Source organism: Andrena cerasifolii, chromosome 8 (assembly GCF_050908995.1).
Source record: "Andrena cerasifolii isolate SP2316 chromosome 8, iyAndCera1_principal, whole genome shotgun sequence".
Lineage (NCBI taxonomy): Eukaryota > Metazoa > Arthropoda > Insecta > Hymenoptera > Andrenidae > Andrena > Andrena cerasifolii.
Window position 1 is genome coordinate 13,699,252 of NC_135125.1, and position 24,193 is coordinate 13,723,444.

The 24,193-nt window shown below is 39.3% G+C and overlaps 1 protein-coding gene across 8 annotated transcripts; it reads left to right on the forward strand.

Moving 5' to 3' along the window:
• The first annotated feature begins 83 nt into the window (after positions 1-83).
• Shi (dynamin-1 shibire) lies at positions 84-24,111 on the forward strand. Of its 8 annotated transcripts, none has more exons than XM_076819116.1 (18): positions 84-884; positions 1,685-1,758; positions 2,205-2,354; positions 2,425-2,628; positions 2,705-2,897; positions 3,710-3,919; positions 4,493-4,692; positions 4,809-4,954; positions 5,026-5,183; positions 7,226-7,252; positions 8,589-8,760; positions 8,846-9,091; positions 9,777-9,788; positions 10,116-10,322; positions 10,614-10,789; positions 11,267-11,455; positions 13,140-13,244; positions 22,010-24,111. In XM_076819116.1, exons 1-18 carry the CDS (start codon positions 721-723, stop codon positions 22,071-22,073), a joined length of 2,697 nt encoding a protein of 898 aa, XP_076675231.1. In that variant the 5' UTR covers positions 84-720; the 3' UTR covers positions 22,074-24,111. The 8 variants fall into 8 exon arrangements, with proteins under 8 accessions (XP_076675231.1, XP_076675234.1, XP_076675237.1 ...); XM_076819119.1 differs by lacking the exon at positions 22,010-24,111 and adding an exon at positions 15,701-18,885 and having other exon boundaries at positions 85-884; XM_076819122.1 differs by lacking the exon at positions 13,140-13,244 and having other exon boundaries at positions 86-884.
• The last annotated feature ends 82 nt before the right edge of the window (positions 24,112-24,193 follow it).

The window sequence follows — 24,193 nt, forward strand, 5'->3', positions numbered from 1 at the left end:
CATGCATCCTCCGTCAGCCAATGGGGAACTATCATTTCTGCAAACGCAATGGCCAGAAAGTAGTGATTCCCATTGGTCGCCGCCTACTTTCTCAAACGATTGCAGACGTTCCGCGCCAGTAAAAGTATTTGCCGCGTAACGTTCAAAACCGATGGGCTCGCAATCGGGCAGAAAATAGACTGTTGATCCCGACAGGCCGTGAGAGACGGGAAAAGGCGCGTGTCCAGCTTCCTTCGGCAGCAAATTACGGCGGGACGCGGAAAAGGGTCAGCGGCGGGAGGACGATATGGATTTTATCTCGCGGCGGAAAGTGGGTCACAACGAAGGCGCCTCTGCGCACGCTTCGATTATCGATTGAAACGTTACGTGCCTCGAGTCCGTGCGCTGGATCTCATTTATGTGAACGGCAGTGGATGCGGAGGTCCTTGGTGTGTCTTTCCCAGTAGTAGGCCAGCGGCTGACGTCTTACGTTTGTGATCCGTGCGCGGTCGCAGCGTTTGGAAAGATGCGGTGAAATCCGATGTAGATCCCACGGTGCCCTCGCGAATATCGGCCATTTTGGTAGTGCGTGCTTCACGAAAACGGATAGGATCACTTCTGGTAGCTACCCTCCGACGGTTGTGCGTGGAAGTGGTGGCAGCTCGGTGTCGCCCACAGGACACAGCCGTAGTACCGAAGACGATCGTGTTCCTGGGTCAGTGAGCAACCAGCCACGACAAAATGGCAGGGAACACGGGTATGGAACAGTTGATCCCGATCGTGAACAAGCTGCAAGATGCATTCACGCAGCTCGGGGTGCACATGCAGCTCGATTTACCACAAATCGCGGTGGTAGGCGGACAGAGCGCAGGAAAAAGTTCCGTTCTCGAGAACTTCGTCGGGAAGTAAGTATCCCTGTGCCCTATCGATTCCAATGTTTTCCATCGTTAGACCGTCCCGTGAGTCATTAATGATAATTACGAGGATATTCAGGCGTTTGATGGAAGGCGTGGCGAGCTACGCCACGTTATAAATTTTCATATCCGTCAACGGTTATTTTCATTTCACTAGCCCCCTTTCCTATGCCCCTTCAGGTTAACTATTTTAATCCCTATCGATCGTGACATCGAAATCAACTATATCTTTATGATGCGAGGCCGCCCACACACCGACCTGTCAAACGGTTACACTTTCTCGTTACCATCATATTTAACCTTCCGCAGAATTACTCACACCGTGCGTTTACGACGATGAGGATTATTAATTTAATTGTTCGCGGTGTAGACCGCGTTTAGTGTCACGTTCCGTTAACACGGCCTTTTTTTTCACTCGCCTCGGCGGAAATGTTAATAAATTCCTTTTCCGTGTGCAGATGTTTCAAGTAATTTAATAAATATTTCCTAATTATCGTATGTTATTACGGTAGTACAGTTAGTAATTCATATATTGGAAGGAGTATTAAAGAAACACTTGCAATTGCAAGATACATTATTCTTTTAGACTTTGCATTACACATGTAAATCAGTTTTCAATGCCTATGTTCATACGAGAGATACTAAATCAGAATTGCGTTTTGTTTATGTGCCACTCTGTTATTATATTCAACATATTGTTCTAGTATGTAGAAAGTACGTCATTATGCAATATAAATTTCATATCCTTTATTTATTGCGTTGGTACAAATTATAACGACGCGCTTTTCCAGGGATTTCTTACCTCGAGGATCCGGCATTGTAACCAGAAGACCACTTATCTTACAATTGATTAACAGTACAACTGGTGAGTCATCGTAGATAACTAGAAAAATCTCGTTTATTATTATGATGTGGAACATTTTTTAGTAATTATCTTTGCAAAGGATAAAGCTGTTTTTGGAGATAAAGGAAATAAGACCAACTTACAAGGAGAAAATTATTTTCTTGCATATTTAAAGTGGTTACATCATATTTCTTTTTACAAGGAGCTATAACAGTTTCATTGGCACGGTGTTCTTTATGAAAGCTTATTGTTATTTATCGTGTACACTTGCACAGCATCTTCTTAAATGTTATCTGTAGAATTATCTTGTTTCCTGTGGCAATGAACTTTTGATAACATGGAAATTGAGCGCATTGCCAGTTCCACTATAAAGTCAAAGGATAAAAAATATTTGGCTGATGTAAAGTAATGCAGGAACCTTATATAAAAGTTCTTCAATTGTTAAGCAAGTTCTTTCTTCGTTGTAGAAATGGCTGAGTTTCTGCACTGTAAAGGTAAAAAGTTTGTGGACTTCGACGAGGTACGGAAGGAAATTGAAGCAGAAACAGATAGAGTTACGGGCAGTAATAAGGGTATCTCCAACATACCTATAAATTTAAGAGTATATTCACCCAATGGTAAATATATTTATCTATCGCGCCTCGTACAAATGTTAGTAATATACTTAATTAACGTATTTGTTGTCAGTTCTAAATTTGACGCTCATTGACTTGCCTGGGCTCACGAAAGTACCCATCGGTGATCAACCAGTAGATATAGAGGCTCAGATTAAAGCTATGATATTCCAATTTATCAAAAGGGAAAACTGTCTCATATTGGCAGTTACTCCAGCAAACACTGATTTAGCAAATAGCGATGCTCTTAAACTTGCTAAAGAAGTGGATCCCGAAGGTACATTGTTATGCATACTCAAAACTCTATATTAGCGAGGTCGAACAGATATCTTTATGCTGTAAATTCTTTTAAGGTGTGCGCACAATCGGTGTTATTACAAAATTGGATCTTATGGACGATGGTACCGATGCAAGAGATATTTTGGAAAACAAGCTGCTGCCTCTAAGGCGAGGTTACATAGGTGTCGTTAACAGAAGTCAGAAGGATATAGAAGGTCGGAAAGATATAAAAAATGCTTTGGCAGCTGAAAGGAAATTCTTCCTAAGGTACAGACCGTTAAGGGGAGGTTCCGGTCTAGAGACCCAACAAATAGGTGATCTTTAGGAATTAATTAAAGGAAAACTACTATATATAATTTAATGGAACTTTTTGCATTGTATTAAGGATGTCTTAAGTTATAGAAATATATTTTTTGTTTTATAATTAATCATTGCAGTCGGCACTGGGGAGTCGTTAAAGTCAAGGCGTCAAAAAAATTAATTCAAATCGGTGGGACGTGTATCTCCAAAAGTTATTATCCGATTCGACTGAAACTTTTTTATTTTGAAGAATATACTTCTGACTAGGAGGGAAACCAGAAAAAAATACAAAAACTTGAAAATTTATAATTTCAAAGGCGTTGGAAGGACGAAAAATATAGGGAAAAAGTGTTTTCAACCTCAAATGGCGTAATTTTCTAAAAAAAATGTAATTTTTGTAATTTTTTCTGGTTTTCCCCCTAGCCAGAAGTATATTCTTAAAGATAAAAAAAAGTTTCAGTCGAATCGGATAATAACTTTTGGAGGTACAGGTCCCACCGTTTTGAGAACACTGTTTCGAGAAAAATGCGTGTAAAGTTTTACATGAGCGCCGAGTGGCCGGTTGTTGCCCATGCATTTGCCTCTACTCAAATGCCTATAACTTCGGGAATTTTACGAATTTCAACAAATCCTTTTAAAGACGTATTCCTAAAAGGTTGAGCATTCGAAAAATGAAGTAAAAAAAAATCTACTTTTAGACCGGAACCTCCGCTTAATAAAGAACGAGTGCACGAATTTGCAGTTCAGCAAAATATACAAAATGTTTCTTTCTGTGTTAGCCATCCATCTTATCGGCATCTAGCAGATAGATTAGGTACACCGTACTTGCAACGAGTTCTGAATCAACAGTTGACAAACCATATCAGAGATACCTTACCAGCATTAAGAGACAGATTACAGAAACAGTTGCTTACGTTGGAAAAGGATGTAGAACAGTACAAACATTTCAGACCCGATGATCCTGCCATAAAAACAAAAGCTATGTTGCAGTAAGTATTTTTATTATGTCATTTACCATACGTGATATAATATATCATTCTCACAATTCCTTTAATATCTTGCCTGTTTAATGTAATAAAATTTTAATAAAACTTCATTTACAAAAAGAGGAAATACACACGGCGAATGTAAACATAACAGATTCTACGATGTTTCACATTTTATTTCATTCACATTTCATAGATACCGTTTCTTACAAACTAAACATACCACCTGCATTTTTTATTTAAAACACACTATGGGTGGAGGGTCTTGATATTTTAGAGCTCTTTCTTATTTTTTTCAGATCTATTCATAAGTTTATGTAGGTATCATATATTTTTCATTGTTTTTAACAATGTGTTTACCATTTGCATGAGAGTTTTAACGCGATGTACGTTTGTTAGTCACCCGAAGAGTGAACAGTAACAAGTATACTCACTAACACAGAATTTTAACATATTAATGGGATGTATTGACTTTGCAGTTTTACGTTTATTATGTATCACGACTCTCTATCCATATAACTAATATTAGAATTTAGTGCTTGTCTATGCATTGATTGAAAGAAAAATGTTTTTAAGGATGATACAGCAGCTTCAGTCAGACTTTGAGAGAACTATAGAAGGTTCGGGATCTGCGCAAATCAATACAAACGAGCTCAGCGGAGGTGCTAAGATAAACAGACTATTCCACGAGCGTTTTCCGTTTGAAATAGTTAAAATGGAATTCGATGAGAAAGAATTGAGAAGAGAAATTGCTTTTGCCATTAGGAACATCCACGGTAAACTATAGTTAGAATTTTTATACTCTTATTAATGCAACTTAATGCACATATCGAAGTAAATAAACATCCTCTGTTGTTTAAAAATATCACTAATAGCAGCATAAATGTCATAGGTATCAGGGTTGGTCTGTTTACTCCTGATATGGCCTTTGAGGCAATAGTCAAGAAACAAATCAATAGACTCAAAGAACCTAGTCTGAAATGTGTGGATTTAGTTGTGCAAGAACTCAGTAATGTAGTACGCATTTGTACAGACAGGGTAGGTGAATTCTTTTTCCGTTTATAAAATGTCGAGCGATATATGTGTGATACATTTGTTGGTCTGCACAGATGGCACGTTATCCGCGATTGAGAGAAGAGACGGAGCGTATCATAACTACTCACGTTAGACAACGCGAACAGATGTGCAAGGAGCAGTTGGTGCTCTTGGTCGATTGCGAACTTGCGTACATGAACACCAATCACGAAGATTTTATTGGCTTCGCCAAGTAAGTTATTCCACTGTTCTACTATATGTTTCAGTAGCTATTCAGCAAAATCAAAAAAGTAAACAATACGATAGAAAAATTTAATTTTTAAAGACCGCACATTTAGCGCTATATGTTGTTCTTATTATATTCATGACTGCAGCTATATTTAATGTATTTATATTCACAACGTTCGGTATTCCTTATTTGAGAAATATCTTTTCTTTAAAGCATTTCAAGTTATCATATTATTGTTTATGATATGTAAAGGCAGTATCTTTTTCAAGTGGGATAAAAATAATGTATAATTACGTAATACTTATACTGGGTTGTTTGTCAGAAACAGAACATCTAGCTGTCTCTATTATTAAACATACAAAGAACATTCAAATAAAAAACGGAACGATTCTTAGCGCGAATTAGACTTTTCTTAAACACTATTTTTACACAATCCAACTCAGGATTGTATTATATTCTATGATTTCGATTGAGATTATTCATCACCACTATTACAAAGTTTCATTATAAAGAAAATCCATAAAAAAATTTAGTCTTGTTAAAGTAGTCGAATGAAATTGTCTTCTACATTTAAAAAAAAAAAACATGAAAATATTATTTCTGCATTTCACTTCGTATATGAAGATATTCAGGTTCTGTGTCATTCATTTTTTCGTGCTTCTAATCAAAATTTGACGAATCAGATAATTAGATGTTCTATCTGTATTGGGCCACTTACTAAGGTGCCAATATCTGTGAAAGAAAGTAATCTGAATTGCAGTAATGAATTATATATTGCATGACTAATGTAAATTCAACACATAGTATAGTTCACGGGATGATAATGTGCTTTACTAAAACAAATCCAATATGTTTTAAAAATATGGTTTCTTTGCAAAATCATGATTTATGTTTCTTACAAAGTAAAAGAAAAGATGATACTAAGAGAATTCATAAATTACGTATAGTTATATTAGTCTGCTTGCTACATTTTTTTTCTTTTCGTGCAAATTGGTATATATGTTGATATATATTTGAATTCACATCAAATATTTATTCATACATAATACGCGTTTGTACCGTATTTTCCTGAATTTAAAAAAAAAGATATCGTTATAAATGACAATGAAATCAGATTTGGAAATAGAAATGTATAAATCTTTAACAATGGACCTTTAGTTACATCGATGTGTCGCTTGCAATCAGGTGAAATACGGTATATTTCATAATCGGTGCATGCCTTGCTAAAGTCAGTTCACATAGCAAGCTTTAAACTAGCAAAATATTGTTAGTTCATTTTGTCCTTCAAGGCTAAGGCACACATATTTGATATCATTGATAAATAGTAGAATTTACTACTGTTCTATCTACCTCATGTATATTTGTATGACACTTTGTGTCATATGTATAGTCATATTAAAATGTATCTCATTTACATCTTCCCTCTTTGCAATATGCGTACCTGTACATCTTAATTCTTTATTTCTATGTGACTAACATCATTTTTGTCCACTTTGCAGTTTTGCTTACTTCATCACTTGATAAATTCTCAAAATTCAAATGATCGAACAGAATACGGGAAACGATTTGTAAATGATATTCGTAAACATTGGACTTTTTTTGTAGGTTTTGTTTAATTTTTATTTCCACCCTATAGTGATATTCTGCCTCGATATATAATTTCTTGAAACATATCATGTCAAGCCTAGAGAAACATTCGGATAATATTATTTCTATGATTCTTATGTGATTAAGAATAATCGAAATAAAGATTAGCGATATTATAACTTCTGCTGTAACACAAGCTTTTACACCATTAAAGGCAAGACATACTTAATATAAGAAACTATTTCTAATTACGCGTTCTGAATCTTTCGGATAATTAATTTCTGTGATATCTGTGCACTGCTAATACCACGCTGATTAATGTTTTATGTTCTAAAAATTGTAGAATGTGTATGTCTTTCCTTGAATCGCATACCATATACACATTTCCTGACATTTGTTTCCATTTCATCAATTCTTTATACTTCACAATTAAAGAAATAATTTAATTATATCGGCAGCGCGGCAGCCAGTAGCCATAATGCAAGGTAAGAATTATAAAGTACATTGGAACAAAGATTTACACTACATTTTTCTTCCTTTTCCATTTTCACGCTCTTTATTCTTTTACGCTTATTCTTTGTTTAACTTTTACCCAGCTTTCAATTTTTTATCATTTCTATAACAAGAATTATAATCCTTGACATAGTGATATTTAATTTAATTTCATATCTTATACAGAGAAAAAAAAACTATTAAATGTTACTTTAGCAAGTTTTGAATTTTTTCAACAATTAAATCGATATCTACGATTTTTCATTCTTTAACATTTTATTAATAATAGTTTTTTGTATAGTGCAACTGAAAATTCATAGTGTTCATATGTATGTACATATATGTTATTTAAATTGTACTTGCGACAAGTAAAATATAATTTTAATTCGCGTGTACAAAGAAAATAGAAGTACAATCAATCGAAGCAAAGACAAATCTCTTTAAACATTAGATGCTATTATATATAAATTATTATTGAGTTTTCTTTGTCTGCATCTTCTATAATTTAGTTTTACATAGCATAGAATACAGCCATGATTTCTTGAGAACTTAAATGTATTAGTATTTTGTACATACTTGCACAAAATAAATTACTACTAAATGGACCATTCATTGTCTAAGACATTCATAAATGCTCCGAATCGAATATTTCATACAGCACCATCAAATATTAGTTTCACCATTTTTCACTTTGTTTCACAATGAATGTAATACGCGCTTTTGCAATTCTTTATGCATTATGAACTGCAAAATTACCGCAGTGTTGATCAAGTAGCGATAATAATTGTATGTATCTTCATGTTACAAATGATGCGCATTCCAAGAATTTATACAAATGTGACACTTAAAGCTGTATGAAAGAGTATATGCATGGAGTTGTTGTGGCTATATGTTATAGTTTTCATATATAAATCGAAATAGTTTGAAAGGTAAAATCACATTCTTCAAGTTCTATAGAATTCTCATCATGATAAATTATAAATAAAGAATATATATTGTCCAAGCATTTATCTTACATATGCTGGTTATTTTTTCTCTCACATTTCATTTTGCAATGTTTTTTGCATTATAAATGCACACGTTTAAAAAGGAAACTTAATTCTTTCGTATAATTTATATATTTATTTAGTGAAAAAGTTAAATTTGAAATTATTGCGTGAACGTTTTTATAAGTTAATAAAACGTTGCTAGGTTTTTACTCTGCTAGATATTTTTATACGGTCAACTAACAAGTTTTTGTGGCAAGTTGTTATAATAAATTTTGTACATGGGTATTAAAATGCTCTTTTCTATTTGACATTTCATTATACATTATTCCTTGTGTTACAGTGCACAACAATCCTCAGAAAACGCTGTCAAGTCTGGTCGCCATACATTAGGGAATCAAGTAATACGTAAGGGGTACATGTGCATTCACAATCTCGGTATAATGAAGGGTGGTTCCAGAGATTATTGGTTTGTCTTAACGTCAGAGAGTATCTCTTGGTTCAAAGACGAAGAAGTAAATATTCTTCAATTACAACGTATACACGCCGATAATAATAAGCCCAGCGTTTATCACTCATGTTTATTATTTGTTTCGATAGGAGCGCGAGAAGAAGTATATGCTACCTTTAGATGGATTGAAATTACGCGATTTGGAACAAGGATTCATGTCCCGGCGCCATTTGTTTGCTTTGTTTAATCCGGAAGGCAGGAATGTTTATAAGGATTACAAACAGCTTGAATTGAGTTGCGAAACGCAGGACGATGTTGATTCTTGGAAGGCCTCTTTCCTCCGTGCTGGTGTATATCCGGAGAAATCGACCGAGCAAACAAATGGAGAAGGAGAGGTAAGCTTTTCCTATATAATTCAGAAATTCACTTTGGCAAATATCACAGGATATTCACTGATTAAAGGAGTTCCATCGAATTATAAGAATATATTGTGTTCTTTTCGTTTAAAAAAATGTTATTTTTGGTTTATAGGGTTATTAGGACAAAGTAGCTATTATAAAATCACATATGTTTTGTTACGTTTATTAGACAGACCTGTTTTAATTTATTTTAGGATAAGCAGCGGGTGAGTTAATGTGGGCAACGTAAAAAGTGTTTGGTTCTATAGTACATTCTTAAGTGTGTGGTGTTGTGATACAATCAGTTTCGAAATTGTTATAATAAATCTTTCTTAACACTCTTACTAGATGGCATATCTTAAAACTAATTATGATATGATAGATGAGAGATTTATTTCGCTTACTAAAGCCTGACGCTTAAAAATTAATGCTATTTTAACATAGTACTATTTAATAAGCTTTTCTTTTGCATCAAAAGGCATAATTCTGATAAAGAAAATTTGAAATATGAAACATTGCATCTTTACGAAAGCACTGCCATTTAGTTTAATAAGACTCTATTCGCACAAGTATCAATTGCACAATTCTTGTATTTATTACTTCCTGTTGGAAATCGATTAATTAAACTCTTATATTGCATTCACAATTATAATTAAATGTTTTTGTCTCTAATCAACTAAAGGAAGGATATGAGGTTGGTACGATTATAGAAATCTCGTAGACATACAAAATACACAACACACCCAAATATCAGACACTTCCACCCAGCTCTGCTTCTTTAGTTATGAATACAGTACGCTAGTGACGTAAATATGTATCGTTTAAAAAAACACTTCGTTGTTCTTCCCGCTAGCAGCATTTCCAATCGAACAGAAAATCAATAACACTTTAATTATTGCAGTTATATTTTTCTCACAGTTCTTATGTGTTCAAATTATATCTAACATGTATGGATTATAAAAGTTTACCTTCTGTTGTTTTCACCATTGGCGCATAGAATTTACAATTCACATATTTATAGGGCGGATCAGAAGCTCAGTCATCAATGGATCCTCAATTGGAGCGTCAAGTGGAGACTATTAGGAACTTGGTAGACTCGTACATGAAGATCGTTACAAAAACTACTCGCGATCTGGTTCCAAAGTCTATCATGCATTTGATCATTAATAATGCAAAGGATTTCATTAACGGAGAGTTGCTGGCGCATCTCTACGCAAGCGGTGATCAGGTAAAAATTTATGTAAATTTACAATATTCAAAAATCTATCCACCTGCATGTAAACTTCTAATCCAACGTTATCTTCCTCTATTAATGAATTCATGATGTCCTAAGAAGTCCTTTTTCCCTCTCCCAGTTGAGCAAATTTGATAAAAACTTTCTGAAGATCTTCATTAATCCTTTAACTGTAAGTTCTCCTGCCCTTCTATTTGTAGCATCCCATCCTTCTTCCGAATCTACTCTGCAATTAAGTAACGTTGTTCAGTTTTGAAATGGTGAATGACCTAACGGATATTGCAGGCTTCAATGATGGAGGAGTCGGCCGATGAAGCACAAAAGCGAGAAGAAATGTTGCGCATGTATCATGCATGCAAGGAGGCACTTCGCATTATTGGGGACGTTTCAATGGCAACAGTTTCCACTCCAGTGCCACCGCCAGTGAAGAACGATTGGCTGGCGTCTGCCGAAAACCCGAGGTAAAAATTATGTTATTATTTTCATTGGCGCTTATGCATTTAACTAATTCGGTATCTTTCAATCTTGTACTGCCTGCTTTGCCACATACACTTGAACACCGTTGAAACAGTCTTGGGTAAGAGCCACTATGTTTCTCATAATTATCATTTTTTTTTCCCTCTATTTTTTGCTCATAATTCAAAGCAGTATATGTGCATATGTATGCTTTATAATTTTAATTTCGGAAATACACCTCATAACTTTCGATTCGCAATTTTAATTTTGTGCTTTATGTGTATTCGTATAATTATTAACACATAATACAGAGTGCCGAAAAGGTGGTCCTGAACATTACGCTTTAAACAATTATTTCTCCATTACACTTACACGATACTAATTCTCAGGGATTTGCAAATTGTAATTGTTTTGGGCGCGAGGTTTGAATGTAATGCACGAGCGTAGTAGCTGTTATTCATTTTGCAACGAATCTGTTGCAGGTTATCACCACCATCTCCTGGTGGGCCAAGACGTGGAGTGACACAGCCACCACCTCTTTCTAGCTCCCGAGCACCACCGCCGGTACCGATGGGTGGTCGGCCAGCACCGGCCATCCCAAACCGACCCGGACCTGGTGGACCACCGCCGGCTCGTGCTAATCCTGGCCTACCTCCTCCCCTTATACCATCGTAAGTACAGAAACAATTACGTATCATTCACCAAAATGTCTATCTCGTGGCATAGTACAGAGGCCATTAAAACGATACATAGCTTGAAAAGCACTCTGTACTATCAGTTGTCTTTTCAATTATCAAGATTCGCACACGAGAAAGTTTGCACAACAACGTTTTTGTCAGTTTTGTGTCGAAATAGTCCTTGTGTCTTAAGTTACGAGGTGAAGGGCCTTTTTTTTTATTTAATCTTCACTAAAATAATTAAAAAGGAAATTCTGCAGTTGCTTTGTCTCTATAGCTTTGTGTGATTGAGGCTTTGGTGCTAACTTCACTTTCTATTGCAGGCGCCGACAATAAAGTCTTCGCACTAACTCGCCTATTCGCTACTAATCAATATATATACATATATATATATATATATATATAACGATTGCATCTAGTCAGTGTACATTTTACACGAAATACAATTTCCTAACGCTATATGTTCTGTCTGCAATATATTACAGATTATTAGATCACTGTTAATTAGGGGTGTGTAATTTGTAAGATTTCTATTAGTTAGTGGCCAAGAGCTTCCAAGGATTTTGACAAGCAACTTATTCTGCGCTACACATCCAGTCCATATCAATAACTCGCATTTGTTTTCGAGTGGTCCAATTATTTCATAAGAACGACCAAGAAATCATTTCCCACATTACTAATCATTTTACCCCACTTCTCGTTTCTCCCCCTCCTTTTTCTCTTTCAAACGATCCCCCAAAAATATTGCGTTCATTTTCGATGTCGTTCCAACGAAGCGTGTACGGTCTCGTATACGGAAGCTTGCACACCTCTAATTAAAATTCTAAGGGTCTACGGTACGATTAATCGTTAATAGCGAATGGTCACTAGAAATAAATCATGCTCACTCGTGACAGACGATGAAATTGTAGGCAGAGTGATAATATATATATATATTTGTTTCGATGTAAATTAGTTGAAAGGAATTGTACATGATGCCTGTATATACAACTAAAGACGTTGTAAAATAAATGGTCTTGGGTTCTCATCGCAGGTGGATAAGTATTCATTCGCTTACTAACAGCATGACATTTTAACAGGCAAAAGAGCCACGGCAAATTGTAATACACTTCCGAGTGTTGGGAAAGACAACACTTTGCTTGACAGTGAGAACCGTGCGGGAATGTGAAACACGGTGCACGGTGGTCTCTTTTGCGATACGTGTTCGCACACCTGAATGCTTCTAAATCCCCTGTACATCATTGCTTTCTCTGTGAAAAAAAAAATATCTTCAGTTCGATGAGCCATACAGAATGAGTTTCGAGTTCTTGTCAATTATTTAATTAGGGACGTATATGTCGGTGCCTGCATTGAAAACACTTGTGTTTCTTTTTAAAGGAGTATCGCACATTCGATCGCGTGACATGACCGTTCCTCTTGATGTACGCGTTCCATCCATTTGTACCGAGTGCCGCGTGCTTCGGAGATTACACATACTTCTTAGGACATTCGACGCGCGGACCCGCGCAATTTATATACTGATAAGTCCGTGATTCGCTTAATCGAATGCACAAGTAGCGGTTACCGTTAAGTCATTGAGAGCAGAAAAAAGAAACATATTTGAAACAAAAAAAAAAATACAACATCACAACAAATGACGATCTGTGGTAAAAGCTCAGTGTCCGTGGTGTATGTTTAGTCGTGGGGGTGGTCTACAGCAAATACAGCAGAGGGTGACTCAAGCTGCGACGCAGGCCGCTGCTAATGCCGCCGTGAACGAGCTGATGGATGCATTCAAGATCAAGTAAATAGACCCTTTGCTGTCACGCCTTTTCTATTGTCGCGAGGTTCTTTACCACTTTTAACCAACGACGCCTGGCGAATGGGTTACTCTTGTTTAAGTTGCGCAAAGTAGATTGGTAGACTGTTCAGGGTTGAGAATGTACAACTAACGTCGATGTCTTCGTTGTTTTGCGATAGAGTTTCAGAATAACAGCTCTCTGCGCGTGTAACTACTACGTTTTCCTTCCTACGATTTGCTCTCTCTTTCTCTCTCTCTCTCTCTCTCTCTCTCTCTCTCTCTCTCTCTCTGTCTATTTCCCTTTTGCATGGTCGGAGAAATTGAATTAACAGCGATGATGCCTTCGAAGATTATAACGTTATATGAATAACACGTGCACATATAAATATATACATATATACATGTACGTATGCAGAAAGAGAACACACGTCGTTGTGCTTGTTGCATATTATGCTAACGTAGGAAATACGATTAAGAAGTATCTCTATATATATATATTTGTAAGACGCGTAATTTGCTTCGCGACATTCCGTGTATATTGTTCTTACGCCGTAAGAGGATTAACTGTTAAAATGCTGGAGCTAAAGATGCTTTCACGGGTTGTAGAGTAACGACACGCGTACCGTGTAATCTCGGTAATGAAGTTAGTCGAATGGATATTTGTCGAGGAATGCGGAAAATTTTCCTGGTTTAATGTAAAGAAGAGAAAGAAAGGAACTGTAGGATTTGCCACTGTTTAAGCAGCTGAAGTCAAACACGAAGACCCACAAGCGATCTTCTTGCTGATAAAGATACTTAAAGAAAGAGTGCGCATTCTAGATCGATATGCACAGGCGCGTGTCCAGTGCAACTGTCCTGGAGAGTCTACTTAGAACCCTATAATGTGATCAATGGTAGTGAACGGAGTTCCATCGCAAAAGATGCGACGTTTTTATCGTAATGCTCATGGTGAACTCGCCTATCGCTTGCCAGACGTCCCGTCTTTGTCTCGCTTGTGCTTTCACGGAAAAGGCAAACAGAGAGGAAAAAAAATGTCATGCTGTTGGGGAAGAAGTCGAGAATATTGTTGAACGATTCGTTTCTCTTCGTATCCGTCGATTTCCATCGGCGGCTACTTGCATTATTACCGAATAATTTTAAGCATCGTGTAACGACAGTCACTGTTTCTCTACCTCTTAAGATGTTCACCGTACTTAGTTCCGTCTTTTAGCCGTTTAATATTAACGATATACAGATATATACGTACATAATAGCTAACCAATATGGAATATTAACGACAACAAAGAAAAAAAAAAACCAACGTGCAAGAAACGTGCTCAGTCATAGGATGTGATATAGCGTAGAAATGCTTCGAGGATTTTGCTTGAAAATCCCGAGTCGCAAAACCTCTCAATCTGAAGTAATAGCTCTAAACTGGCAGTAGCTGATACCGCGTCAGAATAAATTGTAACAGTGAATCGTCTAGCATTACGATGTATAATTGTGTGTGTATCACGCGGCGGACATTTAGGAGCTACGTTGTATTTCGAAGGTATTTGTTGTTTCCTAAGCTCCTCGGCCGTGCTTTGCTAATTTAATTCGCTGTACGTGTATATAAGGAGGGATGAATAACGATGTATTTGCTACCGCGTTCTTGTAACTAGACGCGTCCGCGTGTCGCGAGGCGACGTGCTTTTGGATTTCGCGTTAATACGCGGTGCCACGATAGTTGGACACGCTCCGATTGTACGATATTCGTAATATTTACATAGAAATATATTGCATATAAGTTCGGACAAGGTTGTGTAGGGGAACTTAGGGAGAGACGGAGCATTTGACATTTGTCTGCATAAAATGGCCTAGAACAGGAATTATATTTGAAACAGTACGTTGTCGTTTTTACAAGAAAAAAATCGTGAAATATAACATTACTTTTCTTTTACCGTAGGTTCTTAACTAAAGTTGGCATATTTTTAAATGGCAAAGACTTCGCTTCGCCCTTGTACAGGAGTAGGTATCACACTGTGGAAGATAATTTAGAGTTGAAAATAATTGCCGCAAGGAAATCTTGTACCGAATAACGCCTTATTCGTATGAATTTCTCGTTTCACCGAGTACTTTGCACTACTCCTTCGATCAGATGATGAAATGACCACAGACAGGAGTTGAACAGATAGGGTGGACTTGCATTTTCCGCGCGCAGGGTGAAGTTTCACTTAGATCGCTCCGTTTCGCCGCGTGTTTCCCTACGAGTGCATACATCTATGCGCAAATGTCTCTGACGAGTGTTCTCTCGGCCCGATGGTCTGCAAAACGTGAAGCGCGGGGGTTGTTTCTGAAATCGTCGCGCGAGTACCGACGCCACGCATGGGAGCGGGCTTTCGAATTCCTCGCACGGCTGTCTGTGCAGTGACGCGCTGAAGATCGAGAGCAATGATCGAAGTGCAATTACAAAAAGAAAATATTATTTTTCGTTACAGCAAAACGTCGAAGGTCTCCCTGGGTAGATAAATGACTGTAGAAGAACATCTCGACGACGATGGACTCGCATTTCTCGTGTCACTGCGCCGCTCGTGCTCCTTCTTGTCGATCGTTCGAACAAAATGAGACAAAAAATGATAAGAGAGAGGGGCGAGAGAATAAGAGGACTACAAAAAGACTGTCTTTGCCATCCTTCCTTTCGAAGGCAATGGCGGGAGATTGAGATTAAATTGAGTGTCGTGCGGAACCATACCCATAACACCTTCTCTTCGAAGTTTTAAGGGGCCTAATGGTACTGATCGGTATCGCCCGACTTTAGACGTATTTCTTCACGCCGAATTGCGCGTGAGGGCCGTGACTTCTTCTTGCCGTTTGACATATTACTCCAGGCCGATCGAGGGAATGTAACTTTTTTGCGGTGTATCGATGCGAGAAGTTTGATCTCTCTCTTGACGAAAGCACGTCGCAGTCGCGGATTAAACGAAACACCGTTGTCCGATTAGTCGTTTAGTCCACTCGCTGGGCGCTAGATTACTGTTACATGAAGCAAAAAATCGATCATATATGTTAAATCCGATGAGAGAAACAGGGAAGAGGTAGAGACGGAAGAGGAAAACTCGCGAGCAGCCACAAGTGGTATTATTGTAATGTTATATTGTACAGATCTATGTGTCTATATATATAGAGATCTATCAATACGGAATGTGATGTCCGAAAATTGTGGTGTAAGTAGAAACATTCGAATCCCTCATGCCGAACGGAATCTAAGAATTCTTGTACCGTTTTCAAAATGTAAGCAATTAAAATTTGTGAGCCTTGCCTCCGGCGCGCGCTGCTTGAATATTGAGTGGCCAAACGAAATGCAGAATACACAGAAAATTGGTAAGTTAGTTGAAAAATCTAGGAGAGTATGAGATCAGGCTTTATTTTTTTATCAGTGCCGTTAGTGAACTAATAGATATGCCCAGACTACCCTCTGGAAGGAAACGAAACAGGTCGTAAAGCAGAAGAATAAGCGAGTCGAATCATGCGGAGAACCACGACACTTTCGTGTCTTTACTTTGTAAAAAGTCGTGCACACAGCGTGCTTGTATTTCTATCACCACCGACTCTCTACATTTCTCAACTAAGTACCTGCCCTTGTATATTTTAAATACGAGGGTAAACCCTCCATACCCTTGACGAGAATGGTCTCGCGCGAGCAGTATTATTCGGGCCGTAATAACGAGAAGAGCTCTCGTAAAGGTTATTCCTTGCGGCGCGTTGTTGTTAAGGTGGCGTGATAAAGATATAAAATTTGTTTTCATTAATATTCTGTGATACACCAGTGATAATCGGGAAAGCAGTGGGCAGACAAACGGAGAGTATCATTTGTTAAACGCGAAGCTACATAAATCAACGGAAATTGTCCATTACTGTGGACGAATGAAAAGAAAATAATAATATTATATTAATATTATCAATTGCGTGAGAAACGTGTCTAATGTCGCGAACGTAAGAGGAGTGTACAGTTGTGTTGCGCAAGACATTATCGTAGCAAGCTAATATTTGTGTTACGTACCCTCAAACACTTACAGTCGATGGTACGATAGAGTTAAACGTGTATATGTTCGTGTTATTCCCTCTGTGTACGTGCAACTGCTACTGACGTTTAAACAGCGCGCGCCGGACGTTAGATTCCCAAACTTCCACTGCCTCTACGTATCTTGAAAAACGGACACCCAGATTGCAAAATGGTAACGGACTTCTCGATTTCTTATGGCATGGGGAGTTTGCATGTTTGGCCTGGCCCCATAATCTTTGCACACCCTCTGCATCTATATATATATAGATGTGATACAACCATACACATACATACATACATGTAAACACCTACAGGTTAATCATTTTCTGCACCGTAATGCCAGAGTTAAATAGAACGTACGTTGAAGTTACAGAGATAATTACAATTATGGTATTATTACTATTATTATTATTATTACTATTATTGATAATATTATTATATAATATACTGTATAAGGTAAAAAAGAAACACTACTTGTTTCGGTACCCTGTAAACGTTCCACGTTCGGTAAATCGCAAGACTTCTTATTTTCGAGTTAACGTCTATACTGAATTCCACTTAAGAGTAGACTCGTTCCGCAGATCGGTTGCGAATCGGCGGGGGCGTAGGTCTACTCTTATATGGAATGGTAGATAGCGTCGTTTCTTTCGAACGGATCGTTCTAGTAACGTGTCTAATGAGTTGATAGAAATAAGTCTGTAGGTGTACCAGCCTCGCGCGAGGCGCGTAGTGTACCAACAACTGGGCATATCAAGTAGTAAAGATGCGCAGATAGATCGTCCCTCGGTGTTTGTCCAGATTATTCAATGTTCGTCGACACTATACCGAGGGTTCCACCCTCCGAAGTCGTGCATACCTTTTTTTACATTGATTTTACCTTAGATCGCTATGAAAAAAAAAGAATATGTCCATTGTTTTCGATTCGCCAGAGAAATGTTTGAAGGTACACTTCACTCCAAGCACTTATTTCTAGTAAAACATTCCGATGTCTTCTTTTGAAACGCGCGAGCGCCCCGTGGTGCGCAGAGGAAAATGGTAGTTATTTTATATAGAGAATTTTCTATCGTTAACAGTCCTGGTTGGGTGGAATCTCTGTTACAAACGTTACAACGAAAGGCGACAAGTGAAGAAAAGCTTCGCCGAGACCCTCGCGGTCTCCCTTCGAACATTTCTTCACGCTCGTACCGTCAATTAAACGATCCACCGATTTTTCGTTCGGAAAACTCCCTCCCGTGCTCTCTTTATTCTTTACTTCGTGTACTCTGCGATCTGTAACGATACTCTCCGCGCGTATCGAGCCTAAAAACCTGTCCTCGAGGGCAAACCCCCGGCACTCACGGCTAGATCCAATGCTCGTAGCGTTGGCGATGTTCGGTAGCGACAACATCGTCGGTAACACTATTAGAAATCCACAATAGATCGATGCAGAGGGGCTAACCGATCCCCTCGTGGACGCTAGAACACTGTTGTTATCGTACTTAGCATTTAATCGTGGAATCGAGAGGCGGATCTGAGCGCGCCCGCGGCATGCCGATCGATTCTGATGTCTTGAAACACCAAGAGTTTGTAATCCAGCGATTGTACGATCCCTACCGAGAATTTAAATGCGTTGAATCGAAACCTTTGCTCTTTTATTCCATTCGTTTCTTTCTTTTCTCTTTTTTTTTATGTTCTCTTCCCTCGATACTTTATCGCGCCGTTTTCGAGATCGCCTGCACTCTGATATCCCTCGCGGAGGGAGAGGGGACGAAAGCACATCGCGCGCGAGGACGCGCGCGCCGATTGAAAATCTCGTGGCCCGTTTACACATGCTTCCATCTAAAGCCTTAAACGTAATAGCGAAATTCTAACTGCAAAGCCTGCACAGTGCGACGCGCGACACGTCGACGGAAACCGTTTTGCGTGCGCACGCGGAACTGACGCGCGATGGCGTTGGGAAACTGCGACGAGGGACGAAAGGGCGAAGCAGAGGAACAGATATTAATTAGTTAATCTGTGGGAGCGCGTGTCTCGCGTCAGACTCGTCGCCGGCGTTCTCCTCGTGAATTAACCCGACAGCGATTAACGCTGCCAAAATGGGCGTCGGGGCGAGTCGGCGCAGCTCGAAGCCTAAGTAACCCCGGAGCGATTGTAGATTGGAGGACCCTTTGGTGAACGAGACGGGGGACCGACGTTGAATCCAATGTCTCGCGAGAGGAAAAAAAAAGAGAAACAGAGCTTCCCGCTAGTTTTTTAGCGCGCGTAGTCACTTCGTCATAATTTTTATACCCGTTATACCTGATTTTTATAGACATTTTTTTTTCTACGTCCAAGGAAATGAGGAAGCGCCCGTTCGAATTATTCGCCGATTGTTAATTGGTCCTCGTGTGTCGTTGAGAGAGTCGCGTGCTCGTCGGGCAAAGGGAAGGTCGGTCTGGGTTACTTGGCTTTTGTATCTAACGGATTGTGCACCCCACACACACGATTCACGTTGTAATATATTGCGCGACGTACGCGCGATATACGTACACTGTTTTATTGCAATATAAATGTGTATATAGAATAACGACATGTTATAGATTATAAATATATATATATATATTTATATATATATATATTATATCTATATATAAAAGAAGGAGGAATCGAGAGAAGTCTGTATAGATATCTAACGACCGGAAACGCATTTCCGCCGGGGGAGAATTATTTTCGCCGGGTCTAATGAACTGACGAATGCGTTAGGGCTTAACGCGTTCTACTTAATATTACACGGCGGGTCTCGTTAATAAGTACTGACCCATACTGGTTCCACACGTTTCGCTAATCTTCTAATTTTGTTCTAACCGATGGATCCTTGAGTTAAGGTATTTCTTTCTATTTTTTTTTCTTTTTTCCTTCTGGATCGAGAACGTGGGGGAAACTTTTGACTTTTCCCCGCACGCTGGAATGCGTATTCGCGTTCTGCGTACGTTTTCTTTGATCGAACCCCACGACTGCTGCCCTCTAATAATTCCTCCCCCATGCATCCAGGATTTTACTTGCGAAGTAATGTGATTAAAATTCACTAGATCTGCGAGTATTAGAAGGACGCTCGAACTTTCGAAATTCCAGTTGAATTGGACTGTATATTTGAAAGTGAAAGGAACAAGAAGATCGAGGGTCTTTTTTATATACAATCATTTTTGCATGCGTTTTCGCTATTGCTTGAGCATGTTGTGTAATCTGTTGAATTCTCCTTCACAGATCATCGTCTCATTCGTGTTGCTTCAGTTGTATTGTTTATTTAGACGATATGTCCGGCTAAGTGTGTGCAGATAGTTCCTTCTCAAACTGTGTTTCACAATTTAAATCTTCTTAGACAAATATCGAGCTCAGTTAGTGGATTTAATTTATGATTAGAATGAAGAAATCTCTGCATGTAATATTCTTATGAAAACTTCGAGGTCAACATTACAGATCCTTAATCGAGACAATTTGTACATAAACTTTCTGCATCTTCAACAGTTTGCGAAATAATTACCTCTGTACACTAGACATGCTGCATTATAAGCATTTTATTATTCATACTTCATATTACGCAATCATTCGCCGCATAATTCCATCGTTATTATTTACATATTTTTCCTCTTGGAGATGACAATGTATTCGTCGTTCTTCGCGTTCTATTACTTTCTACCTTATCAATTTTATGCCATAGAAACGATACTACGTTTCGCACAATACCATGTCCATTCGCACGTCATGACTCGGTACAGGAAATAATCTCTCCGACGTCCAATTACTAAGCTCGTTTATCTCCAAACTTGTTGATCTTTTCACGAAACAGCTGACGCGTGGGCAGCTGTTTTTTCGCTACTAATTGGTATCAGTTGCATCATTAATCGAGGACCCAGTGTTTTATACACAGTTCGAATGGCCACCGTGTCGACAGCGTGCAGTGGTTGCTATATAAGTGATCATATATCAAGAAGTGGCCACGATAACTTGATAAGCACTGTTTAAATGGAGCTGGGTTTAAAATGTAGGAAACAGTGAGCATCAATACACTAGAATATTATTAATATTATATCATAATATTCTACATGTTATCAATCCTCACTGTTTTCGTTTACAATTTAATCTCAGTTTCATTCAAAAGCAATCACCGCGCGTGCCCAGCACAGTTTGATTTCGATAATCTAACGATATCCTTGCTTTTTACCAAACGAAACTATTAACAGAACTCCTGTAGTTTCTTAAACACCCAAGCAGATTATAATTCAATTGGACGTTGGTCAATTATTTTCCACGGAGCCCTTCAAATGCGCAACGCAGCCTTTCGACACACCCCCAAAACAGTGGCGGGTTTAAGGAAAATGGCCCAGCTAGCGAACGTTCCGGGACACCCTGTGTACATAACAGAATTGCAAATAAATTTATGCGCCTGTGGTATGGAATTTATAGGAAACAGAGAAAAATACAGTGTTCGGGTAAAATCATAATTACTTTTGGAAGATTGAGCCCTGCTGATCGGCCGTCCGTTAAATCCACCACTGCGCCAGAAACTCCCTTTCCATGGTAAACAAATTCCAATTAAATGAAGGAGGAAAACGAGATTCCCAATTCAAGGAAATTCCCAAGCTCGCATTTGAAGGGTGCAACTGCATAACACGATTCGCGAGTTCGGCCACCGCTTTACTCTCCCGAAGCGCTCGCCATTTATCGCCGCGTCCTCCGTCGCATCGCCCGAATTACCGCCTGTATTTAATCGCTGTCTGTGTTATAGGCGTCCCGTACCCAATATTCCTCCCCGAATCCCCGACAGACCGTACTACGGCCGATTAAACTGAGCTAGTCCATGGAGAGCACACGACACCTGTGCGCATCCACGCCCGAGACATTACACGAAGGATTTTCGTTCTGAAACGAGCCGATCACCGGGAGAGGAGCACGACGTTCAGGGCGAAGCTGTGTGAGACGTCGCCCAGGCGGTGTGCGTCGCCGAGGATCCGGGTGAGAGTCCCCTCCAGGACAACGGGGACGCGTCCTTCCCAGATCCGTCCCCACCTTCGATTCCGGACGACGTCGCCGCGAGATCGTTCCCGCGAAGCGGAGCGCTCGGAAGGGGCAGGGGGAGGGCAGGATGTTCGCGGAGCGGGAGGAACAAGGCTGTGCCACGAAAGGAAATTAATAAAGGGGAACCGAAGAGAAAGAGGGAGGCCGAGAAACGAACAGACAACTGTCAGCACAAAGGGGCAGAAGGGTCTAGTCTGCTTTTTACTCGACGGTCGTCAGCCAGAGATTCAATCAGTCACACTTCTGCTTCTTCTTTCTCTGATATTCTCGCCTTCTATGTTATTTATATCGTTAGAGGCGCGTTAGGTCGCGTCTGGCAAGGGAAGTTAGGCAAGCCGGAAATTCAGATAATTATGCAACTTTCCGTGCAAGTAGAGTAGTTGATCAGTAAATTAATTATCCTTTATACTTTTCGAGTTACCCCCACCGCCAAGCCTTAATTCCAAAATTATGTTTACGCAGTTTTGTAGATTTAAAAACAAGACGCGACTTTCGCTTAAGCTTCTTTTCGATATCTCTCACCGTTCTCGAGATATTCTACGAAAAAGAAAATTCTGTATTTCCATCAAGGGGTAACTTCACCCCCTAAAACCGCACCAACAGAAAGTAGGTTTCTCTCGCGGATCAACTACTCTACTTGCGCACAAAGTTGCTTAACTTTCTGAAATTCCCGGCTTGCCTAACTTCCCTCGTGAGTAGCTCGCTAAGTATTAAAAGTCGGCGCGCCCGATGCGCGATTCACTCTGGAGGGAACGATTAATTAGCTCGTATCGATGATAAGAGGGTCCTCCGCCAAGAAGCCGCGTGACCATCCGCACGTGTTAACGATTTCGTTCGGAGCTATCAGTATTATAGGTAGGAAATGAAGTGGAATGATGCTTATAGATTCGCGCAAGCACGGCCGGGGTTCGTGAGTTTGGAAATTTTATCTCTTGGGGGTTGATCCGCGGACGCGAAGATTACTCGATGGTCATCTAGGCCCGGCTTCTTCCCCGAGGACTCGTGCCCAAGGTATTGTTAAAAAGAGATTCGCGGACGGTGTAATATGCAACCCGATTACCTCGATTTTTAGGAGAACTTACTAGAACAAAAGTACACGCGTGGCTCGCCCCGCGGTTCAAACGGCGAAATGGGCCAGCCACGGGGGATGGGTGTAGTGCAAAAACGATGTTGAATCGACAGCAGCATTCCAGAAACGCCTGTGTGCTAGCGTACGGCGAAAGGGGACGCTACACGATCCATTGTGATGGTCGCGCTAAACGTAACAATACTTTTTGTACGAGTAATTTATTGATGTACGAATTAACGATGCCATTTTACAGCTCGAGTTAGTAGGAACGCGATTCGCGAACGAACAACGAATAAGTGGAATACCAGAAACTCTCCGCGGCGTTGCTTCGCGGTATTTAAAGTGACCGCTTTGCTGCTACCGATCACGCGGGAGATTCCTTGTCGATGTACAGCGCGATGTTGATCATTTTTATTATCCATTTTTACCGATTACTTTTGCATCCCTTTAAACTGTTTAGCTGTTGTGATAGACGCTTTTCCGAGGGGGGCGCTACCCCCCCTCGAAAATGATAATTACTTCGGACGGAGGCGAATTGTTGTAATTGTACATAGAAATCAAATAACGTGTAACAAGTATTACGTGTCGATGTATGTGCTAGGAAGGAAGAATATTTCTTTTTCTTTTTCTATTACCAAACTACACACGTTTGATAGCCGCGCTGCTATTGACACGCGACACCGACTGACGACTAATGTACCTAGGACGAGTACGTCGAATCAAATAAATGATATTTAATACGAGCACCGAGGATGGTGTCACCCCACCGATATCCACGAACATCTGAATTCCGATTACAAATTGTTCTTCTTTCCTGTTCGACGT

Coding starts and splice junctions, on each gene's coding strand:
- Shi (XM_076819116.1), top strand. CDS start 721: ATGGCAGGGAACACGGGTATGGAACAGTTGATCCCGATCGTGAACAAG. Junction 5,184..7,225: donor GATTTTATTGGCTTCGCCAA/GTAAGTTATTCC, acceptor TTATATCGGCAG/CGCGGCAGCCAGTAGCCATA. Junction 13,245..22,009: donor ATGGATGCATTCAAGATCAA/GTAAATAGACCC, acceptor TCTGTGTTATAG/GCGTCCCGTACCCAATATTC.